The following is a 23,370-nucleotide window of genomic DNA, read 5'->3' on the forward strand; positions in this document are numbered from 1 at the left end:
AATGTGATTTTAACAACCTTCAACTGCTTGTTATGAATAAACGTGTGTGTCTGATTACAATTCCCCTGCAGGCAGAGAATTCCAGCTGAGCTTGATTTTCTACTGGATACTATTATAACAGTACGCAAATGTATCAAAATTGTGTCCTGTTTTCTACCTCGTATCTATACATAATAGGTTTTACCATTCTATAATCTCTGCCTGCAGTCAGCCGACATATGTAATAGCACCATCCTTACCAATAAATAACTTGACAGACCGAGTTCTAACAAAGGATCAGGAACAAATCCTAATGAGAGGTCTATCTTTTTCGCCATCTAAGCCATTTAATCGATTTTTTGGGGAGAAAAATCTACAACTTTTCGGTAGGAAACTACTACTCAAGAAGTTTTTCTCCAACAAACAGAAAGAACTGACTCTCCCACAATCACTGGACTCTGATAATCTCAGTTCAGAACTGGTATGGTCCTCTCAGGAAATGGAGGTATTACAATCCTTAGAGGAACTCCTAGTGGAGAACAGAGAGAGAACGGATTGCATTACTAAACGACCAAGGTGCAAAAATAAATCAACCTTCTCCCCTCCGGACAATATTAGCCCTGAGATCAGAGTTTTTTTAAATCTGGTCTCCAAAGAATTTGACATAATTCACAAGAAATCCAAATATCAGAAATTTCCCAGGAATGTATCTTTCCGTAAGAGACAAGCTATAATGGAGATCAAATCTTGGGAAGACGTCATAGTAAAACCCTCGGATAAGGGGTGCAATACAGTGTTATGGCCGAGAGCAATGTATGTGAAGGAAGCTTTGAAACAACTTAACAACCCCCAGTGCTATCAAAAGCTCTTATTAAATCCTACTCCCAATTACAAGGAAGCATAAAATAGGATAATTGAACAAGCTTTGGCAAATCATGTTATTTCTAAGGAAGAATTTCAGTTTTTAAAGGTGGAGAACCCAAAGATTCCCACCTTTTATTTATTGCCCAAAGTTCATAAAAATCTGGCGGAACCTCCAGGACGCCCGATTGTTTCGGGTCTAGGAAGTCTATCCGAAAAGGCGAGTATTTTCTTAGATACCCATTTGAGATCATTTGTGGTGCAGTTGGCGTCATATATCAAAGACACACCGGATGTTTTGAAAAAACTAAATGACGTCAAGCTAGAAAACAATCACATACTAGTGAGTTTGGATGTGGAATCTTTGTATACGTGTATTTTGCACAATCTTGGTGTGCAGGCTGTACAATACTTTCTGAAAATGGAAGGTGAAGGGGAATTTCAAAATTTTCTGCTCAAATTACTCAATTTCATCCTGAATAAAAATTATTTAGTATTTGATGACCATTTCTACCTGCAGGTGAGGGGTACGGCAATGGGGGCAGCTTGTGCCCCCACATATGCCAACCTCTTCCTGGGATGGTGGGAGAGGGAGGTGGTTTTTGCGGAGAATCATGAAACACAGACTCAACACATAGCCATGTGGCTTAGGTATATAGATGATGTGTTTATGATTTGGGAGGGTACAGAAGAAGAGTTGGTTGAATTCATTAAGAGTCTTAACATCAACAAATGCAATATCAAACTCACAATGGAATATGATCGGGATGAAATATCAATCCTTGATTTGAAGATATATTGTGATGAGATGAACAATGTGGCAATTAAACTTCATCGTAAAGATACAGCCACAAACAGCATACTTCACAACTCCAGCTCACACTTCCCCCCGACAATCTCCAATATTCCGAAAGGTGAGTTCCTAAGACTTAAGAGGAACTGCTCGGATGCTCAAATCTATCAACAAAAGAGCAAAGAACTTGTGGAACGCCTACGTGAACAGGGATATAGCCACAGGCTTATCAAGAAAGCAAAGACCTCTCTTATCCAGACTGATAGAAACTCTTTGATCTTTCAGGAAAAAAGACAGCAATGACAAGAAGAAAATGAGATGAGATTTGTGGGTGATTTTTGCAGGGAGTGGAGGCAACTCCAAAATGGGATCCAAAAACACTGGCACATTCTTTTATCGGACCCAGATCTCGCTTCCAACTTAAAGGAAAAAGTCTCTATGATCTGGAGAAGATGCCCCAATTTGAAGGATCAGTTTGTTCGCAGCCATTACAATCGAAATCCATCAAGAATCCCCATAGTTAAGGGAACTTTTCCCTGTGGCTCCTGTAGATATATGCTACCCATACAGGAAATCATGGATAGAGATGGGAACCCGTGTAAAATTCACGATTATTTCAACTGCAGGACCACAAATGTGGTCTATTGCGTAATATGCACATGTGGTAAGAGGTATGTAGGGATTACCACAAGGATGTTTAAGATGAGAGTCTTAGAACATGTGGGGACTATCCGAAACGCAGCTAAGGATATACAAAACTTTAAACAGATTACCACAGTAGCGAGACACTTCCATCAGCATCGCAATGACTGCTCACATCAAATCCAGGTCTTTGGCCTGGAAAAAATAAAAATGGGTATTCGAGGAGGAAATGTAATGAAAGAATTGTTAAAAAAGGAGAGTGAGTGGACTTTCAGGCTAGGATGTCTAGCACCGGCAGGCCTGAATGAACACATTAATTATACTGTCTTTTTGTGATCCCGATATATATTTTTTCTTATACTACACAGATTGTCTATGCATAAAGGGATAGAGAGACATACTTATATATGTCTTTTACTTTCCTTCCTTTATGGAACAGGACTCTGATTGGCAAATTTGGAATTTTTTCATGCTCATTATCCTCATAGATTTTTTGGCATAGGACTCCTTCTGGTAAATTTAGAACTTTTTTGCCCACTATCCTCATAGATCTCTTCTCTATTCCCCTGTCATGTTAGTTCTCACAATTAGTTAGTGGTTATTTTCACGTGTGCTACTTTTTTTCACATATATTTTTTCACATATTTGATTGGCACAATTTTTCACATTACATCATGTTTTTTTGAAAAAACACATGTGTCATAAGCAGAAATAGATGGTGTAATTATATTTTGACAAATCAGCATACGATATGATTTCTTTTTTGTTTTCTTCTGCGCGAAGAATCTTCTTGTATAATAGATATGAGCACACTGTATTCATATTAAAAAAATTATATTTTAATTTTATTTTTATTTTTTATGATTTATTATTAATTATTATTCATTATTCATTATTATTTTTTATTTAAATTTATATTTTCATTTTTATATTAATTTGTATTTGTATACTTTTCTTCTATGCACTATACTGCTGACTATAAAACACATGCTTGACGTTTTTGAAGAATTAACAAATAAAATAAAGTCAGTTCACCTTCTCTTACACATACACTTAAAAAAATCTTTCTCTTTCCTTGCTGAACGAATGTTCCTTAATCTTTCACATTAATGAGGACATGGGGCATACTTAGATCTAAAAACAACATAAAAACTTTTAGCCTGTAGAAACTATTCTCTATAACAAAAGGAGGATGTTTGTATGCATACATACAATCAGTATTATTACATTAGATATCGCTATGATGAGAACCACATTTATGAACCAAGGGGTATTATTCGTATGATTTGACTTCTGTCCCTCTTACCTATATACTCAACGTTGAGAAAAAGAAAGAAATACACATACATTTAGTTAAGTTCTGGGGCTTTCAGGAAAGTCAGAACCCACAGTGCGTGTTAATAAGTAACTACACCTGTACCACTATGACGTGGTTTCAATGAGATTGGTCAGTTTAACTTTAAATAAGTTGACCGTTTGTACCACGCCAGGCCGACTGGTGATCAAGCCTATGTGGTGAAACGTACGTCCAGTCAGAATCATAGTCCATGACTCGCGGCACCTCACTGCAGGAGGAAGCCGTGTACGGCATGAGGAATGATCCGCTATTAGCAGCAGCATTATCCGTGTCCCTGTTATATGGTGCAAGGTCCACGGTCTGGTAATTTGTGTGACAATGAATACATGTCCTTGTGACATTGAGCCGCACTTAGCAGAAAATGAAACTGTTATTTATGATCTGATGAATTCATCTTGGAATGAGAGTTCTATCGAAGCACACACAGTGTCTTATCCACTCCTTTTTCCTAGCGTTCGCTTGTCTCCTGCTGGCGCATTTGGATCCTGCAATGCCGATGGTAACAGGATCCATCTAACACCGGACACAGGTTGACAAAGTGACGCCGTATCTAACTTTCCATCGGTCCGGCAATTATCCTTACTCTCACCTGTCATCCGCTCAAAGAAGATGATGGGCAGCAGATGAGGTGAGTTGCATACGGACTGTACTATCACATACAGGTATAGTGGTATCACTCTGAATTAGAGGGTTAATCAGGATGTAGTGTGCAAATTATTTTTGAAGTAAATATCTGTTTGATAGTAGCCTCCGCACAGCGATATAATCCATCAGGATCGCTGTGGGCAGGTAGCTATCACATCAACCAAAGGGGTACCCCGAATTTGAATAAGCACTGATATACCAATCTATCTGGGCTGCAGCCGGCAATTATAACTGGGCGTTTGATTGTGGAGCCGCTGCCGTATGTGGTTGGGGCAGCTAATGTGCAGTTGTCAGGAGGTTAACTATCAGTATAGCTAACCTTATTCAGATGATTATGAGAAGAAATGGAAAAATGGAATGAATAGTTTTACAAATGCTTACATCCAGTTATCGTTAACAATAGGATCTGCTTTGGATGCGTTTTTGTGTGCTGTTTATACAATGTTGGACGGGATATTGCTTAATGAGATTAACACTAATTAATTGATGCATCTCTTATAATTAATGGAAACAACCCAAGTGTGCTTTTTGACAGCCGACACGCTTTACATAATAAGTAGACCCTTGCCTAAATGTTAGGGGAAATAGCTCAGTTTGTATTTTTTGCACCATGCCTCGGGGACGCATCGCCTAATAAGGGAAATATCTATATGTAGATGCGTTTCAAATATCAGAAAAATGCTTTTGGATATGTGTAAATATGTTACTTCATGTGTAAACGTCTGTCATTGGTAGCTCATTCTATGACATATTTACAGTGTGATCAAACTGCCTAATGGAGAATCTCTGCATACATTATACTTCAGTCATTAGACCAAGAATGAAAATGATCTGAAATAATATATCGATGTATGTGAGGCAGAGATTAGTCATATCAATCATACCCCTGGTGTTTTGGACAAAAAGCTAAATTGCTAAATAGTATTTTCATGTGGCGTATTATACACACACATAAGAAGGTGGGATATTAACTTTTTAAAGCACCAAATTGAGCTGATTCACTCATAAAAGAGATCCTTCTCATCTTTATTTATATTGGTAAGGATGGTGCTATTACATATGTCAGCTGACTGCAGGCAGAGATTATAGAATGGTAAAACCTATTATGTATAGATACGAGGTAGAAAACAGGACACAATTTTGATACATTTGCGTACTGTTATAATAGTATCCAGTAGAAAATCAAGCTCAGCTGGAATTCTCTGCCTGCAGGGGAATTGTAATCAGACACAGACGTTTATTCATAACAGGCAGTTGAAGGTTGTTAAAATCACATTTACAAGTGGCAAAGCATCAACTTGAATAGGATGGTCACAGGTATTTAAACAAGCCAAGGTATGGTTGATGCTCTACTATTAGAAGACACCTATTATCAATTTATACTGACGTTATGGTATATAAATGATTTTGTTAGCTAAGATCTACATCATTAACTACTGGCTATGCGGTAATGCATCAATTTGATCAGGATGGTCAATTATTTAAATAAGCCAAGGTATAGTTAATGCTCTGTTATTAGAGATACCCGTTATCAATTTATACATACGTCATGTTATATAAGCGTTTTTGCCTGCTAAGATTTATACCATTAACTATTGGCTATGATTCATGAATATCCGATTTTATTCACAATTTTGTGTTATCAAATGTTATATGTTTATAAATATATTCACCACATATTAAAATATTAATATATTTATCAAACATAAATTGTTCAAAATTAAGTATCAAAATACTTTAATGGGGGTGCGTAAAAATGAATGCACACATTTGAATGGCATATACATAGAGATATTGCCTTTACATTTACCCCACTTATTTTAGGAAAGTTTATTAAAGGTTACGTTTTAACTTATTAAAATCATGTCAAATTCATTATACAAAAAAAAAATTTTTTCATTTAGAAGAGTGCTCCCAAAAAGCAATCTACTTCTAGTGTTGCTTTCTTGCAACAAATATTTGGTTATTATATTTGTTTATGATTGCGGGAGTACCTCCAGCATTTTTGAATTTCTAATCCAATGGGGATATATAGTGATTAGCTGGTTTCAAGAATTTAATACGTCATTATTACAGCATATTTTTATCACATGTTCAGTGCGGGATATCAACACAATATCACGTCCTTATTTTGTACTAATCATGTACTAAATGCTCTTCTTTTTTTTTTGGATCTCATCAGGAAGCATAAGGGAGTAGTAACTGGTAAAAAACCTGTTTGCGACCCCGAGGGGTCTGAGGGAAATATAGCTATGAACAGGACATCCATAGATATTCCTGTGTCTATTACACCGATTTATTCAACCTTACTATGAATTTATATATATATATATATATATATATATATATATATAAACAGCAATGATCCTGCACTCTCATCAATAGAAGTTCATCAAATGGTGGGTGCTCCTAATGGGCCGAGTCGGTCCACACATATACCATAGAGAGTTCCAAATCATTTGAAAGGTGCACTCGCACAAGTAAATAAGAAAAAAATTCAGCAGCGGTGCAGGTGGTTTCCCTTGGCTGAAGTTGGATTGCCTTAGATGCTAAACCATCTGCACCGCTGCATTTTTTCAATGGCTACTCTAATGAGATTGGAGTACGCCCTTGTAGTGTATGAATTTTAGCATTGTATATGCCCTTATATTCTGACATGAGAGATGCCCAGTGTGGACTCTTATAGGTATCCCAGATTACACGTATGTTGTCTATAATGATGAATTGATGAGATGATACATCACCTGTCTTGAAAAAGGCCTGTGACCAGACCGAAACGTCGACAATAAAAGCTTTGGTGATTTTATGAAGAAGTATCTACGATTATTTACTTGTGTGAGTGCACCTTCCAAATGATTTGGAACTCTCTATGATATATATATATATATATATATATATATATATATATAGCCCTTTCTGATATGCATCACATTTACATGCAATTTTTAACCCACTCATATATCGGTGGTGCCGACAGGGCCACCCACCCCCATCTGTGTCCCTAATATAGTTTTCACTTGGGAAAAAACATTCATCCACCTACATGTTGACACACATGTACCAAGTACCATCAGGAGTCGGCCGTGCCGACAGGGTCACTCCCACAGCCGTTTGTGGGAAGCACACCGCTTCAGACATGCCGACACACGTGTACCAAACATGTCAGAGAGACACAGATAGAGTTTGCCAGCTCATAACCTAGCGCTTAAACAACAGTTCTGAACATTATAGAATGCCCCCAAACCTGCAGCGCTTTTATATTAAACATATATTGCACCAATTTGACTGTGCCCGTGCCCCCCCTCCCTCCTCCCTCCTCCCCCCGTTTTGCATCCTGATACATTCAGCAGTGTGAGGAAGGACCAGCGTCTCTGCAATAGAAAATGGCGCTGGCTGTGTGAGCTGTGAGGGCTAAGCCCCGCCCCCGTAATGGCGCGCTTCAGTCCCGCTATTTTAGTTAAAATCTTTATACTGGCGGGGGTTAGGACAGTGCCCCAGCACCAATGTCCCCTGTTGCCAGTCTTATAATTGAGGTATATATGCTGCCCAGGGACGCGACGCGCCCCCCCCCACCCCCCTGCACCCTGGAGTACCTCATGTGTGTGGGAGCATGGTGTGCAGAGAGCGATCGCTGTGCGGTGCCTCAGAAGCCATCACTGAAGTTTTCTTTGCTTCTTCTACTTACCTGTCTTCTGACTTCTGGTGCTGCAAGGGGCGTGACGGCCGGCTCTGGGAATGAGCCCCTAGGCGTACCTAGTGATCAAACCCTCAGGAGCTAATGGTGTCCTGTAGCCAAAGAAGCAGAGCCTTGAAACTCACAGAAGTAGGCCTGACTTCTCTCCCCTAAGTCCCACGAATCAGGGAGACTGTTGCCAGCAGTTCTCCCTTAAAATAAAAAACCTAACATACAGTAAGTCTTTTTCAGAGAAACTCAGTAGAGCTCCTCAGAGTCCATCCAGTCTCACTGGGCACAGATTCTAAACTGGAGTCTGTAGGAGGGGCATAGAGGGAGGAGCCAGGTCACACCTTTGAAAGTCTTTAAAAAGTGCTCATGTCTCCTGCGGATCCCGTCTATACCCCATGGTTCTTGAAGTGACCCCAGCATCCTCTAGGACGTATGAGAAATTATCAATGGAAATCAAATTTATTAACCCATGGAGATCTGGATTTGGAGTCACACTCAAAATTAAAGTGGAAAAACACACTACAGGCTGATCCAACTTTGATGTAATGTCCTTAAAACAAGTCAAAATGAGGCTCAGTAGTGTGTGTGGCCTCCACGTGCCTGTATGACTTCCCTACAGTGCCTGGGCATGCTCCTGATGAGGTGGCGGATGGTCTCCTGAGGGATCTCCTCCCAGACCTGGACTAAAGCATCCGCCAACTCCTGGACAGTCTGTGGTGCCACGTGGCGTTGGTGGATGGAGTGAGACATGATGTCCAAGATGTGCTCAATTGGATTCAGGTCTGGGGAACGGGAGGGCCAGTCCATAGCATCAATGCCTTCGTCTTGCAGGAACTGCTGACACACTCCAGCCACATGAGGTCTAGCATTGTCTTACATTAGGAGGCACCCAGGGCCAACCGCACCAGCATATGGTCTCACAAGGGGTCTGAGGATCTCATCTCGGTACCTAATGGCAGTTAGGCTACCTCTGGCGAGCACATGGAGGGCTGTGCGCCTCCCCAAAGAAATGCCACCCCACACCATTACTGACCCACTGCCAAACCGTTCATGCTGGAGGATGTTGCAGGCAGCAGAACGTTCTCCTTGGCGTCTACAGACTCTGTCACATCTGTCACATGTGCTCAGTGAGAACCTGCTTTCTTCTGTGAAGAGCACAGGGCGCCAGTGGCGAATTTGCCAATCTTGGTGTTCTCTGGCAAATGCCAAACGTCCTGCACGGTGTTGGGCTGTAAGCACAACCCCCACTTGTGGACGTCGGGCCCTCATACCACCCTCATGGAGTCTGTTTCTGATCGTTTGAGTAGACACATGCACATTTGTGGCTTGCTGGAGGTCATTTTGCAGGGCTCTGGCAGTGCTCCTCCTGTTCCTCCTTGCACAAAGGTGGAGATAGCGTTCCTGCTGCTGGGTTCTTGCCCTCCTACGGCCTCCTCCACGTCTCCTGTTGTACTGGCCTGTCTCCTGGTAGCGCCTCAATGCTCTGGACACTACGCTGACAGACATAGCAAACCTTCTTGCCACAGCTCGCAATGATGTGCCGTCCTGGATGAGCTGCACTACCTGAGCCACTTGTGTGGGTTGTAGACTCCGTCTCATGCTACCACTAGAGTGAAAGCACCGCCAGCTTTCAAAAGTGACCAAAACATCAGCCAGAAAGCATAGGAGCTGAGAAGTGGTCTGTGGTCACCACCTGCAGAACAACTCCTTTATTGGAGGTGTCTTGCTACCTGCCTATAATTTCCACCTGTTGTCTATTCCATTTGCACAACAGCATGTGAAATTGATTGTCAATTAGTGTTGCTTCCTAAGTGGACAGTCTGATTTCACAGAAGTGTGATTGACTTGGAGCTACATTGTGTTGTTTAAGTGTTCCCTTTATTTTTTTGAGCAGTGTATATCTTTACAGCTCTTGATTCACAGAAACAACAACCAGTATAGCAAATGTATCATTACAAATACACTGCTCAAAAAAATAAAGGGAACACTAAAATAACACATCCTAGATCTGAATGAATTAAATATTCTTATTAAATACTTTGTTCTTTACATAGTTGAATGTGCGGACAACAAAATCACACAACAATTATCAATGGAAATCAAATGTATTAACCCATGGAGGTCTGGATTTGGAGTCACCCTCAAAATGAAAGTGGAAAAACACACTACAGGCTGATCCAGCTTTGATGTAATGTCCTTAAAACAAGTCAAAATGAGGCTCAGTAGTGTGTATGCCCTCCACGTGCATGTATGACCTCCCTACAACGCCTGGGCATGCTCCTGATGAGGTGGCGGATGGTCTCCTGAGGGATCTCCTCCCAGACCTGGACTAAAGCATCCGCCAACTCCTGGACAGTCTGTGGTGCAACGTGGCATTGGTGGATGGAGCGAGACATGATGTCCCAGATGTGTTCAATTGGATTCAGGTCTGGGGAACGGGCGGGCCAGTCCATAGCATCAATGCCTTCATCTTGCAGGAACTGCTGACACATTCCAGCCACATGAGGTCTAGCATGGTCTTGCATTAGGAGGAACCCAGGGCCAACCGCACCAGCATATGGTCTCACAAGGGGTCTGAGGATCTAATCTCGGTACCTAATGGCAGTCAGGCTATCTCTGGCGAGCACATGGAGGGCTGTGCAGCCCCCCAAAGAAATGCCACCCCACACCATTACTGACCCACTGCCAAACTGGTCATGCTGGAGGATGTTGCAGGCAGCAGAACGTTCTCCTTGGTGTCTCCAGACTCTGTCACGTCTGTCACATGTGCTCAGTGAGAACCTGCTTTCATCTGTGAAGAGCACAGGGCGCCAGTGGCGGATTTGCCAATCTTGGTGTTCTCTAGCAAATGCCAAACGTCCTGCACGGTGTTGGGCTGTAAGCACAACCCCCACCTGTGGGCGTCGGGCCCTCATACCACCCTCATGGAGTCTGTTTCTGATTGTTTGAGTAGATACATGCACATTTGTGGCTTGCTGGAGGTCATTTTGCAGGGCTCTGGCAGAGTTCCTCCTGTTCCTCCTTGCACAAAGGCGGAGGTAGCGGTCCTGCTGCTGGGTTGTTGCCCTCCTACGGCCTCCTCCACGTCTCCTGATGTACTGGCATGTTTCCTGGTAGCGCCTCCATGCTCTGGACACTACGCTGACAGACACAGCAAACCTTCTTGCCACAGCTCGCATTGATGTGCCATCCTGGATGAGCTGCACTACCTGAACCACTTGTGTGGGTTGTAGGGAGGTCATACAGGCACATGGATTCCACACACACTACTGAGCCTCATTTTGACTTGTTTTAAGGACATTACATCAAAGTTTGATCAGCCTGTAGTGTGTTTTTCCACTTTAATTTTGAGGGCGACTCCAAATCCAGACCTCCATGGGTTAATAAATTTGATTTCCATTGATAATTTTTGTGTGATTTTGTTGTCAGCACATTCAACTATGTAAAGAACAAAGTATTTAATAAGAATATTTCATTCATTCAGATCTAGGATGTGTTATTTTAGTGTTCCCTTTATTTTTTTGAGCAGTGTATATTTGTGTGGCTTTTGGGAACAATTCACTAGTGATACCTTGCGGGATTTCATCACATTAAGCAGGAGTCGCATCAATCTCTATTTAAGTATAGCGAATGTATAATTACAAATATATCTGTGTGTTTTTTGTGAACAATTAACTAGAAATACCTTGCGGGATTTCATTATATTAAGCAGGAGCCGCATCAATTTCTTTGTAATTTCATGAATAAATGTTGGCACATATGGGATCAATGCTATAAAATTGATGTAATTACAGTACCAAATAGGTTCAAATTAATTTCCTCTTACCTTTACTATCAATATTCATACTTATGTATTTACAACACAATACTCTGCTACATTCTAATTAATTATCCTAATTGTAATCAGAGTACTACATACTGTTTACTTGTCTATAGGCTTCCTATAGGAGTATTCTCACATTGAATACCCACGCTAGATTTCAGTTTATTCATTTATTGGACAATGTTACATTGACAACCAGACATTTGGAATTTCAGAGTTATTTGTGCTAATATGAAAACAGCACAGGCTGAGTACTATCATAGATAGTCAAGGCTGTCAGCCTTCTTTACAACAGGAATTCCTTCTGAATTATCTCCACCATTATGGCATTTCTGGAACTCCCTCTCATCCTGTTTGGCAGCCTTGGGGCTCTGTAATGCAATATGTAAACAGAGCACAAGACTGCCATACAACAGGACAGCGTGACGCCTTCTACCGCCCTCTCATTTGTTCATTTGATGCGTGGGCAGATGATCAAAAAGCATAAGTGGTTTGAAACACAGATCTGATACTCTATCAGCAACCATATTGCACATTGTCACATCAATACCATTATTCTTATTTTTATTACTTTCTAATTTTTTCATTTTGCACATTACTCATCTCTGCAGCAATTAGTGCCTCTGATTGCTTTTGGCACTCCTTATGTTAACTTGATCAGATATTATAGGGCTCCCAACGTCTTCAGGTACGATTAACTTACCTGCGGTCAAACCACACTGAGTATGCCCAATCTCGTCTGATCTTGGAAGCCAAGCACTGTGGGCCAAGTCAGTACCTGGGTGGGAGACCACCAGAGAATACCAGGTACCGCATGTATTTTTATCCAAACCAAAGACACAGGACTTTGAACCTATCATCTCTCGATCATAATTCTATCAGGCATTCCACCAGTGAACTGGGTAGAGCCCGGAGCATATTCTCTTTTTCCTGTCATATGTCTATTTAAGTAATTATTGTACTAATTTAGGACAAAGATCATTATTGAGACCAGATATATATTTTCGCTCATTGAGCTACATCACCATAACTCTTAATTTTCATTGTATCTTGTAATATATGTTGATATTTTTTGTTGCCTTACAGTTGTTTTTATAGGGATATCAATAAAAGTTATATTTTAATTCCGGAATTCATACATTTTTGTCATTAATTAATAAAGTGTGCCCTAGAATAGACATATAGTCTTTCTTTTTTCTCTTGGTTCCGGTACTTCACGGGAACCATTCTCCTCCTTTTTCAAGTGGTTGCCATGGGCAACTTCTCCACTGGCTCACTTCTCCGCTCTTATCACTGCATAGTAAATGTTCCTTATCTCTATCCAAGGCTTAGTATATAGAACCCATAGTTCTCAAGTTACAGTTCTCCAACTGTCAGTCTTCACAGATATTATATCCAAGCCACGGTTTACTACCTCTCAGTCTTCACAGCTATTATCCCCAAGCCGCAGTAATTAAGTACCAGTCTTTGCAGTTATTATCCTCTTGCTATAGTAACCACACTCCCTAACTTCACAGCAACTGTTATTTTTTATCCAGTTGTCATAGCGTGTCTATCCTCCTTCCCTGGGGTACATGAGAAGGAACTATATCCAGCCTCCAAGCCTTCTTCAGTCCATGGTCTCTGCGACCGGCACTCAAACCCATTCGTCGGATACTACATTCCAGCCTGACATTATCAGAACAACAGGCTATATATATTACCTTGTAGGCATTAACATTTTGTGAGGGACTTAAAGAACATGTAGCCAAATAGATCAGAATTTTTACAGCAGCACAGAGTAAAATGCTTTTATTGGAGACAGTGAACATTGAAATCCAGTATGTATTTATGTTTGTACTGTATGTAATGAGGACGTTACTGGATGTGACAGGCAGTGTCATGAAGCAGTGACATAACTGTAGACAAGAAACAAGCCACAGACCAAGAGTTAGAGGAAGAAGAAAAGTTCTGTCAAACATGGGAGAAGATCAAAGGATAACTACACTTCAATATGGAAGCAAATGTCATACTCACAGCTTGTTATATAATGGCTAAAACTTAAAAATAATCATAATACCATTATTTTTTATGTTCTGATAAATTGTAATGTCTTAATGATCTAGTGAATTTAAAACAAGACCCCATGACAAGAAACATAATTAGCAATATTGCCCACACTAGGAAAAAAAAACATTTACCATTTAGTAGCAATTCCTCCAAATTGTCTGGGTTCCTTGCGAGCTGAAGAATTAGAGCAGATCCTCGAACTTTATCTGCAATATCTTCATACAGCAGTTCAATGTATTCATCCATATCATTAATATTAGCAATCTCATCAATCTGAAAATATGAAGTGTATAGATTGTTAAAGATCGGCAAGGGAATAGTTTTCTACAAGTCATAAATTAAGAATTTGGTGTACATTAACTAATAAGCAGTAAGACCTACTGTGACCATGCAACTCAGCACATGGGCACTACTGCCAATAGTACCAACTTGATGGAACGGTCTTAAAACTTGAGCCACAAAAACAGTTGCATGTCTACATAAGTGGGCATGGCTGGGAAGGATTAATGTTGCTCATTTTCTCTTGATTCTGTTTTTAAAAATGCTGTATATTATCCAGTATACACTGCTCTATTCTCTCACTATCACGTTTCTTGTGGCAACCGTCAACTAAAGTCCACATGCAGACACTTCCAGGGAACAAATCAGAATCCCCACATCTATCAGATACTGACGATTTGCAGTTCCAAATCAGTCCACCACCCACCACTTTGCCACAGAGCCTTGCGTTGTGATCCTCAGAACTTCCCATGCATTGTATTTAGTTTATAGTAAGTTCCTGAAAATGAAATGTAAACCCTAGCTATGAAAAAAAAAATACACTAGAGGACCCACAACACCATGCCACTCATATCAGGTAGAACTTTCCTGCACAGGTTTCCCCACCATAATATAAGCATATCAAATCATACAAGTTTATTCATCTACTTATCCTCTGATGCAGGGGGCCTTGTGACATAAATCCTCAATGCACTAAGACACAAAATGAGTAAAGAAATCCCTCATCTGTTCAAACGATTCCTAATTAATGCCAAAATGCTAAATACTGATTAAAGTGAAACTTAAAAAAACGTTTCATACATGTTATATCTTAAAAAAAAAAATCAGATATGGACACTTGTAAGACACAGCCTGGTGGCCACAGAAATAGCCAGGAGATGCATCACATCTACTGTGCCAAGTGGTCTACTGTACCAAGTGATACAACTAAACTCAACTCTGAAGGGACTAGTAGAGTACTGTATATGGTCAGTCAGAAGGGTGTCAAAATCTGCAAAAGAGTCTCCAAGTGTGCTAAATGAACAGTAGCAGCAGACAACATCCTCTACTCACACAAACAAATGACAGGTCCCCCAGACCAACCATAATTATTTGCAAAGAAATAGCTTTAAATTTCTGATCTCAAAATATATCAGAGAACATATTTCTCTTGAGAATGATAACTTCACCTGCCACACTATTGACGCCAGCTGCGCTATTCAATGATGGTAAAATGGTCCATAAGGTATAACAGGTCCAATCTTAGGGAAGACGTCAAGTGACATTCTTAGAAGTCCATGTACTACGACCAGTACTATTTTTTCGTAAAAATAGGTTCAGGAACTATGGGTCTGCAGGTGGAGCTTTTAAAAGGCTATAGATAGATCGATTGTTTTTAGAAAATAAGGCAAAAACAAGACTTATGGTAAGAACTTACCGTTGTTAAATCTCTTTCTGCGAGGTACACTGGGCTCCACAAGGAATAACATCGGAGTATTAGTAGATAGGATCTTGATCCGAGGCACCAACAGGCTCAAAGCTTTCACTGTTCCCAAGATGAACAGCACCGCCTCCTCTATAACCTCGCCTCCGTGCACAGCAGCTCAGTTTCGTTAACCAGCCCAATGCAGTAGCAGGTGCTAGTGATGACAATTGCGCATAGCCAATTACACCACACACTCACCACAGGAGAGGGTGTCAGCGGCTAATTCCACACCAACCTAAAGAAGCTAAGTGCGTCAGGGTGGGCATCTTGTGGAGCCCAGTGTACCTCGCAGAAAGAGATTTAACAAAAGTAAGTTCTTACTATAAATCTCGTTTTCTGCTGCAGGGTACACTGGTCTCCACAAGGAATAACATCGGGGATGTCCTAAAGCAGTTCCTTATGGGAAGGGACGCACTGTAGCGGGCACAAGAACCCGGCGTCCAAAGGAAGCATCCTGGGAGGCGGAAGTATCGAAGGCCTAGAACCTTATGAACGTGTTCACTAAGGACCACGTAGCCGCCTTGCACAATTGTTCAGCGGACGCGCCACGGCGGGCTGCCCAAGAAGGTCCAACAGACAGAGTAGAATGGGCTTTAATAGCAGCAGGAACTGGGAGTCCAGCCTGCGCATAAGCTTGTGCAATAACCATTCTAATTCATGTGGACAAGGTTTGTTTATTTGCAGGACAGCCATGTTTGTGAAAGCCAAACAAAACAAAAAGGGAATCTGATCTCCTGATAGAGGCAGTCCTCTCCACATAGATACGTAGAGCCATAACCACATCCAAAGAACGTTCTTTGGGAGACAAATCCAAAGAGATAAAGGGCATAACCACAATCTCTTGGTTAAGGTGAAAAGATGACACCACATTAGGCAATAATCTGGGCGAGTTCGTAGAACTGCCCGGTCCCGGTGGAATATGAGAAAGGGTAGACGACAGGACAAAGCATCTAAGTCTGACATCCGACTTATAGAGGCAGTAGCCAGGAAGAACAGAACCTTGGCTGTGAGCCAATTAAGGTCCACCGATTCAAGAGGTTCAAATGGAGACTCTTGCAGCACAACAGACAAATCCCATGGAGCCACAGGAGGGACATAGGGAGGCTGAAACCGAATAACGCCCTGAATGAACTTCTGAACATCAAGTATAAAGGCAATTTTATCCTGGAAGTTCTAAATCTATGGACATCGTAATTCTTCTCAGCACACCAAGTGAAGTAAGAATTCCAAACCCTGTAATAAATCCAGGCAGATTTCGGCTTGCAGGCTTTAAACATGGTTTGAATAACCGCCTCTGAAAATCCTTTGGCTCTCAGGAGTGATGCTTCAAGAGCCACGCCGTCAAAGCCAGTCTGGCCAGGTCTGGTTAGAGACAAGGACCCTGTACGAGGAGGTCTGGTTGTTGAGGAAGTAGAAAGGGATGCGCCATCGATAGACCCTGCAGGTCTGAGAACCAATGCTGCCTGGGCCACGCTGGAGCGACTACAATCAGCATTCCTCCTTCTTGTTTGAACTTCTGTAGAATCCTGGGAAGGAGTGACACAGGAGGGAACAACTAAGGAAGCCGAACGTTTCAAGGAATTGCCAGTGCGTCCACGAACGCTGCTTGAGTATCCCTTGTCCTTGATCCGAAGACCCAACCATGCGATTGTGTCAAGACACCATTAGATCAACGTCCAGTATACCCTACCTGTCCACTAGAAGTTAAAAGACATCTGGATGAAGACTCCACTCTCCGGCATGTACGTCTTGGCGACTGAGGTAGTCCGCTTCCCAGTTCAGGACACCAGAAATGAACACTGCTGATATACTTGGCAGATAGCATTCTGCCCAACCAAGGATTGTTGACACTTCCTTCATAGCCATGCGGCTTTGAGTGCCGCCTTGATGGTTTATGTATGCCACTATCGTGACTGTGTCTGACCGGACTTGTACTGGTCTGTTCCGTACCAGAGGCAGGGCAAGAGATAATGCATTGAACACCGCCCTCAACTCTAGGATATTTATTGGGAGGAGTGATTCTTCCTTGGTCCACAGACCATGAAAATAGGATATTAATTATCAACCGGTAAATCCTTTTCTCATAGTCCATAGAGGATACTGCCATGGGCACTTTAAGAATTTGGTAGTGTGGGCTGGCTTTTCTCTCTATGCCCCTCCTAGCAGACTCAGTCTAGGAAACTGTGCCCGAGGAGACGGACATACTTTGAGAGGATAGATAAAGATAGTGGTGAGATTCCGAACCAGCACACACAAACAGAGGAAAAGAGAAGAACAATTCCAGACGCGCTGTCACAGCTGCCAGCAAGGGATTGTCAGTCCCAATACAGAGTTTTTACAACAAAAGGCAAGTAAGCCGGCGCTGGCTGTCTTTCCAATAATTAAAACAACTATGGATGATTGAAAAACACTTGTATTTATTAACTGACACTAATTAGTGAATAAAAACATGAATAAAATATAAAATTCACACAATCATATAAAATTAAGGGCATATATGGAGCTGAGAAAAAAATAAGAATTTACTTACCGATAATTCTATTTCTCGGAGTCCGTAGTGGATGCTGGGGTTCCTGAAAGGACCATGGGGAATAGCGGCTCCGCAGGAGACAGGGCACAAAAAGTAAAGCTTTAGGATCAGGTGGTGTGCACTGGCTCCTCCCCCTATGACCCTCCTCCAAGCCAGTTAGGTACTGTGCCCGGACGAGCGTACACAATAAGGGAGGAATTTTGAATCCCGGGTAAGACTCATACCAGCCACACCAATCACACCGTACAACTTGTGATCTAAACCCAGTTAACAGTATGATAACAGCGGAGCCTCTGAAAAGATGGCTCACAACAATAATAACCCGATTTTTGTAACTATGTACAAGTATTGCAGATAATCCGCACTTGGGATGGGCGCCCAGCATCCACTACGGACTCCGAGAAATAGAATTATCGGTAAGTAAATTCTTATTTTCTCTATCGTCCTAGTGGATGCTGGGGTTCCTGAAAGGACCATGGGGATTATACCAAAGCTCCCAAACGGGCGGGAGAGTGCGGATGACTCTGCAGCACCGAATGAGAGAACTCCAGGTCCTCTTTTGCCAGGATATCAAATTTGTAGAATTTTACAAACGTGTTCTCCCCTGACCACGTATCTGCTCGGCAGAGTTGTAATGCCGAGACCTCTCGGGCAGCCGCCCAAGATGAGCCCACCTTCCTTGTGGAAAGGGCCTTAACCGATTTAGACTGTGGCAGGCCTGCCTCAGAATGTGCAAGTTGAATTGTGTTACAAATCCAACGAGCAATCGACTGCTTAGAAGCAGGCGCACCCAACTTGTTGGGTGCATACAGTATAAACAGCGAGTCAGATTTTCTGACTCCAGCTGTCCTGGAACATATTTTCAGGGCCCTGACAACTTCTAGCAACTTGGAGTCCTCCAAGTCCCTAGTAGGTGCAAGGCACCACAATAAGCTGGTTCAGGTGAAACACTGACACCACCTTAGGGAGAGAACTGGGGACGAGTCCGCAGCTCTGCCCTGTCCGAATGGACAAACAGATATGGGCTTTTTTGAGAAAAAACCACCAATTTTTAACACTCGCCTGGTCCAGGCCAGGGCCAAGAGCATGGTCACTTTTTATGTGAGATGCTTCAAATCCACATATTTGACTGGTTTTAAACCAATGTGATTTGAGGAATCCCAGAACTACGTTGAGATCCCACAGTGCCACTGGAGGCACAAAAAAGGGGTTTGTATATGCAATACTCCCTTGACAAACTTCTGGACTTCAGGAACTGAAGCCAATTCTTTCTGGAAGAAAATTTACAGGGCCGAATTTGAACCTTAATGGACCCCAATTTGAGGCCCATAGACACTCCTTTTTGCAGGAAATGCAGGAAACGACCGAGTTGAAATTTCTTTGTGGGGCCTTCCTGGCCTCACACCACGCAACATATTTTCGCCACACGTGGTGATAATGTTGTGCGGTCACCTCCTTTCTGGCTTTGACCAGGGTAGGAATGACCTCATCCGGAATGCCTTTTTTCCCTTAGGATCCGGCTTTCCATCGCCATGCCGACAAACGCAGCTGCGGTAAGTCTTGGAACAGACATGGTACTTGCTGAAGCAAGTCCCTTCTTAGCGGCAGAGGCCATAAGACCTCTGTAAGCATCTCTTGAAGTTCCGGGTACCAAGTCCTTCTTGGCCAATCCGGAGCCATGAGTATAGTTCTTACTCCTCTACGTCTTATAATTCTCAGCACCTTAGGTATGAGAAGCAGAGGAGGGAACACATACACCGACTGGTACACCCACGGTGTTACCAGAACGTCCACATCTATTGCCTGAGAGTCTCTTGACCTGGCGCAATACCTGTCCCGTTTTTTGTTCAGACGGGACGCCATCATGTCCACCTTTGGTATTTCCCAACGGTTTACAATCATGTGGAAAAAACTTCTCAATGAAGTTTCCACTCTCCCGGGTGGAGGTCGTGCTGAGGAAGTCTGCTTCCCAGTTTCCATTCCCGGGATGAAAAACTGCTGACAGTGTTATCACATGATTTTCCGCCCAGCGAAAAGTCCTTGCAGTTTCTGCCATTGCCCTCCTGCTTCTTGTGTCGCCCTGTCTGTTTACGTGGGCGACTGCCGTGATGTTTTTCCCACTGGATCAATACCGGCTGACCTTGAAGCAGAGGTCTTGCTAAGCTTAGAGCATTATAAATTTACCCTTAGCTCCAGTATATTTATGTGGAGAAAAGTCTCCATACTTGATCACACTCCCTGGAAATTTTTCCCTTGTGTGACTGCTCCCCAGCCTCTCAGGCTGGGCTCCGTGGTTACCAGCATCCAATCCTGAATGCCGAATCTGCGGCCCTCTAGAAGATGAGCACTCTATAACCACCACAGGAGAGACACCCTTGTCCTTGGATATTGGGTTATCCGCTGATGCATCTGAAGATGCGATCCGGACCATTTGTCCAGCAGATCCCACTGAAAAGTTCTTACGTGAAATCTGCTGAATGGAATTGCTTCGTAGGAAGCCACCATTTTTACCAGGACCCTTGTGCAATGATGCACTGTTTTTAGGAGGTTCCTGACTTGCTCGGATAACTCCCTGGCTTTCTCTTCCGGGAGAAACACCTTTTTCTGGACTGTGTCCAGAATCATCCCTAGGCACAGCAGACGTGTCGTCGGGATCAGCTGCGATTTTGGAATATTTAGAATCCACCCGTGCTGATTGTAGCAGTATCCCAGATAGTGCTACTCCGACCTCCAACTGTTCCCTGGACTATGCCCCTATCAGGAGATCGTCCAAGTAAGGGATAATTAAGACGCCTTTTCTTCGAAGAAGAATCATCATTTCGGCCATTACCTTGGTAAAGACCCCGGGGTGCCGTGGACAATCCAAACGGCAGCGTCTGAAACTGATAGTGACAGTTCTGCACCACGAACCTGAGGTACCCTTAGTGAGAAGGGCAAATTTGGGACATAGAGGTAAGCATCCCTGATGTCCCGGGACACTATATAGTCCCCTTCTTCCTGGTTCGTTATCACTGCTCTGAGTGACTTCATCTTAATTTGAACCTTTGTAAGTGTTCAAAAAAAAATTTTTAGAATAAGTCTCACCTAGCCTTCTGGCTTCAGTACCACAATATAGTGTGGAATAATACCCCTTTTCTGTAGTAGGAGGGGTAATTTAATTATCACCTGCTGGGAATACAGCTTGTGAATTTTTTCCCATACTACCTCCTTGTCGGAGGGAGACTTGGTAAAGCAGACTTCAGGAGCCTGCGAAGGGGAAACGTCTCGACATTCCCATCTGTACCCCCGGGATACTACTTGTAGGATCCAGGGGTCCTGTACGGTCTCAGCGCCATGCTGAGAACTTGTCAGACGCGGTGGAACGCTTCTGTTCCTGGGAATGGGCTGCCTGCTGCAGTCTTCTTCCCTTTCCTCTATCCCTGGGCAGATATGATCTTATAGGGACGAGAGGACTGAGGCTGAAAAGACGGTGTCTTTTTCTGCAGAGATGTGACTTAGGGTAAAAAACGGTGGATTTTCCAGCAGTTGCCGTGACCACCAGGTCCGATGGACCGACCCCAAACAAGTCCTCTTCCTTTATACGGCCATACTGTGCCGTTTGGAATCTGCATCACCTGACCACTGTCGTGTCCATAACATCTTCTGGCAGTTATGGACATCGCGTTTATTCATGATGCCAGAGTGCAAATATCCCTCTGTGCATCTCGCATATATAGAAATGCTCTATAGTCAATAAAATACTGTCCCTGTCAAGGGTATCAATATTTTTAGTCAGGGAATCCGACCAAGCCACCCTAGCTCTGCACATCCAGGCTGAGGCGATCGCTGGCCGCAGTATAACACCAGTATGTGTGTATATACTTTTTATTATATTTTCCAGCCTTGTCAGCTGGTCCTTGAGGACGGCCCTATCTATAGACGGTACCGCCACTTGTTTTGATAAGCGTGTGAGCGCCTTATCCACCTTAAGGGGTGTTTCCCAACGCGCCCTAACTTCTGGCGGGAAAGGGTATACCGCCCATAATTTTCTATCGGGGGGAACCCACGCATCATCACACACTTTATTTAATTTATCTGATTCAGGAAAAACTATGGTAGTTTTTTCACATCCCACATAATACCCTCTTTTGTGGTACTTGTAGTATCAGAAATACGTAACACCTCCTTCATTGCCTTTAACGTGTGGCCCTAATAAGGAATACGTTTGTTTATTCACCGTCGACACTGGATTCAGTGTCCCTGTCTGTGTCTGTGTCGACCGACTAAAGTAAACGGGCGTTTTAAAAACCCTTGACGGTGTTTTTGAGACGTCTGGACCGTACTAATTGTTTGTCGGCCGTCTCATGTCGTCAACCGACTTTGCAGCGTGTTGACATTATCACGTAATTTCCTAAATAAGCCATCCATTCCGGTGTCGACTCCCTAGAGAGTGACATCACCATTACAGGCAATTGCTCCGCCTCCACGCCAATATCGTCCTCATACATGTCGACACACACGTACCGACACACAGCAGACACACAGGGAATGCTCTATACGAAGACAGGACCCACTAGCCCTTTGGGGAGACAGAGGGAGAGTCTGCCAGCACACACCAAAAAGCGCTATATATGACAGGGATAGCCTTATGATTAAGTGCTCCCTTATAGCTGCTTTTATATTAATATATATATATATAGCCATTTATTTTGCCCCCCCTCTCTGTTATACCCTGTTTCTGTAGTGCAGTGCAGGGGAGAGACCTGGGAGCCTTCCTGACCAGCGGAGCTGTGACAGAAAATGGCGCCGTGTGCTGAGGAGATAGGCCCCGCCCCTTTTCCGGCGGGCTCGTCTCCCGCTATTTAGTACATTTAGGCAGGGGTAAATATCTCCATATAGCCTCTGGGGCTATATGTGAGGTATTTTTAGCCTTTTTAAAGGTTTTCATTTGCCTCCCAGGGCGCCCCCCCCCAGCGCCCTGCACCCTCAGTGACTGCCGTGTGAAGTGTGCTGAGAGGAAAATGGCGCACAGCTGCAGTGCTGTGCGCTACCTTAAGAAGACTGCAGGAGTCTTCAGCCGCCGATTCTGGACCTCTTCTTGCTTCAGCATCTGTGAGGGGGCCGGCGGCGTGGCTCCGGTGACCATCCAGGCTGTACCTGTGATCGTCCCTCTGGAGCTTCATGTCCAGTAGCCAAGAAGCCAATCCATCCTGCACGCAGGTGAGTTCACTTCTTCTCCCCTCTGTCCCTCGTTGCAGTGATCCTGTTGCCAGCAGGAATCAC

The 23,370-nt window shown here is 43.0% G+C and overlaps 1 protein-coding gene and 1 pseudogene across 3 annotated transcripts in view; one reads left to right on the forward strand and one right to left on the reverse strand.

The window, feature by feature from the left end:
* KIFAP3 (kinesin associated protein 3) overlaps positions 1–23,370 on the reverse strand; it is a 631,738-nt gene that overhangs the window by 476,932 nt on the left and 131,436 nt on the right. For all 3 annotated transcript variants that reach the window (XM_063940294.1, XM_063940293.1, XM_063940295.1), the window contains exon 5: positions 13,966–14,107. In XM_063940294.1, coding sequence (XP_063796364.1) covers positions 13,966–14,107 — 142 coding nt within the window. The remainder of the gene's footprint in view (positions 1–13,965; positions 14,108–23,370) is intronic.
* On the forward strand, positions 12,487–12,604 carry LOC134964454 (5S ribosomal RNA; annotated as a pseudogene).

This window comes from Pseudophryne corroboree, chromosome 9 (assembly GCF_028390025.1).
Source record: "Pseudophryne corroboree isolate aPseCor3 chromosome 9, aPseCor3.hap2, whole genome shotgun sequence".
Lineage (NCBI taxonomy): Eukaryota > Metazoa > Chordata > Amphibia > Anura > Myobatrachidae > Pseudophryne > Pseudophryne corroboree.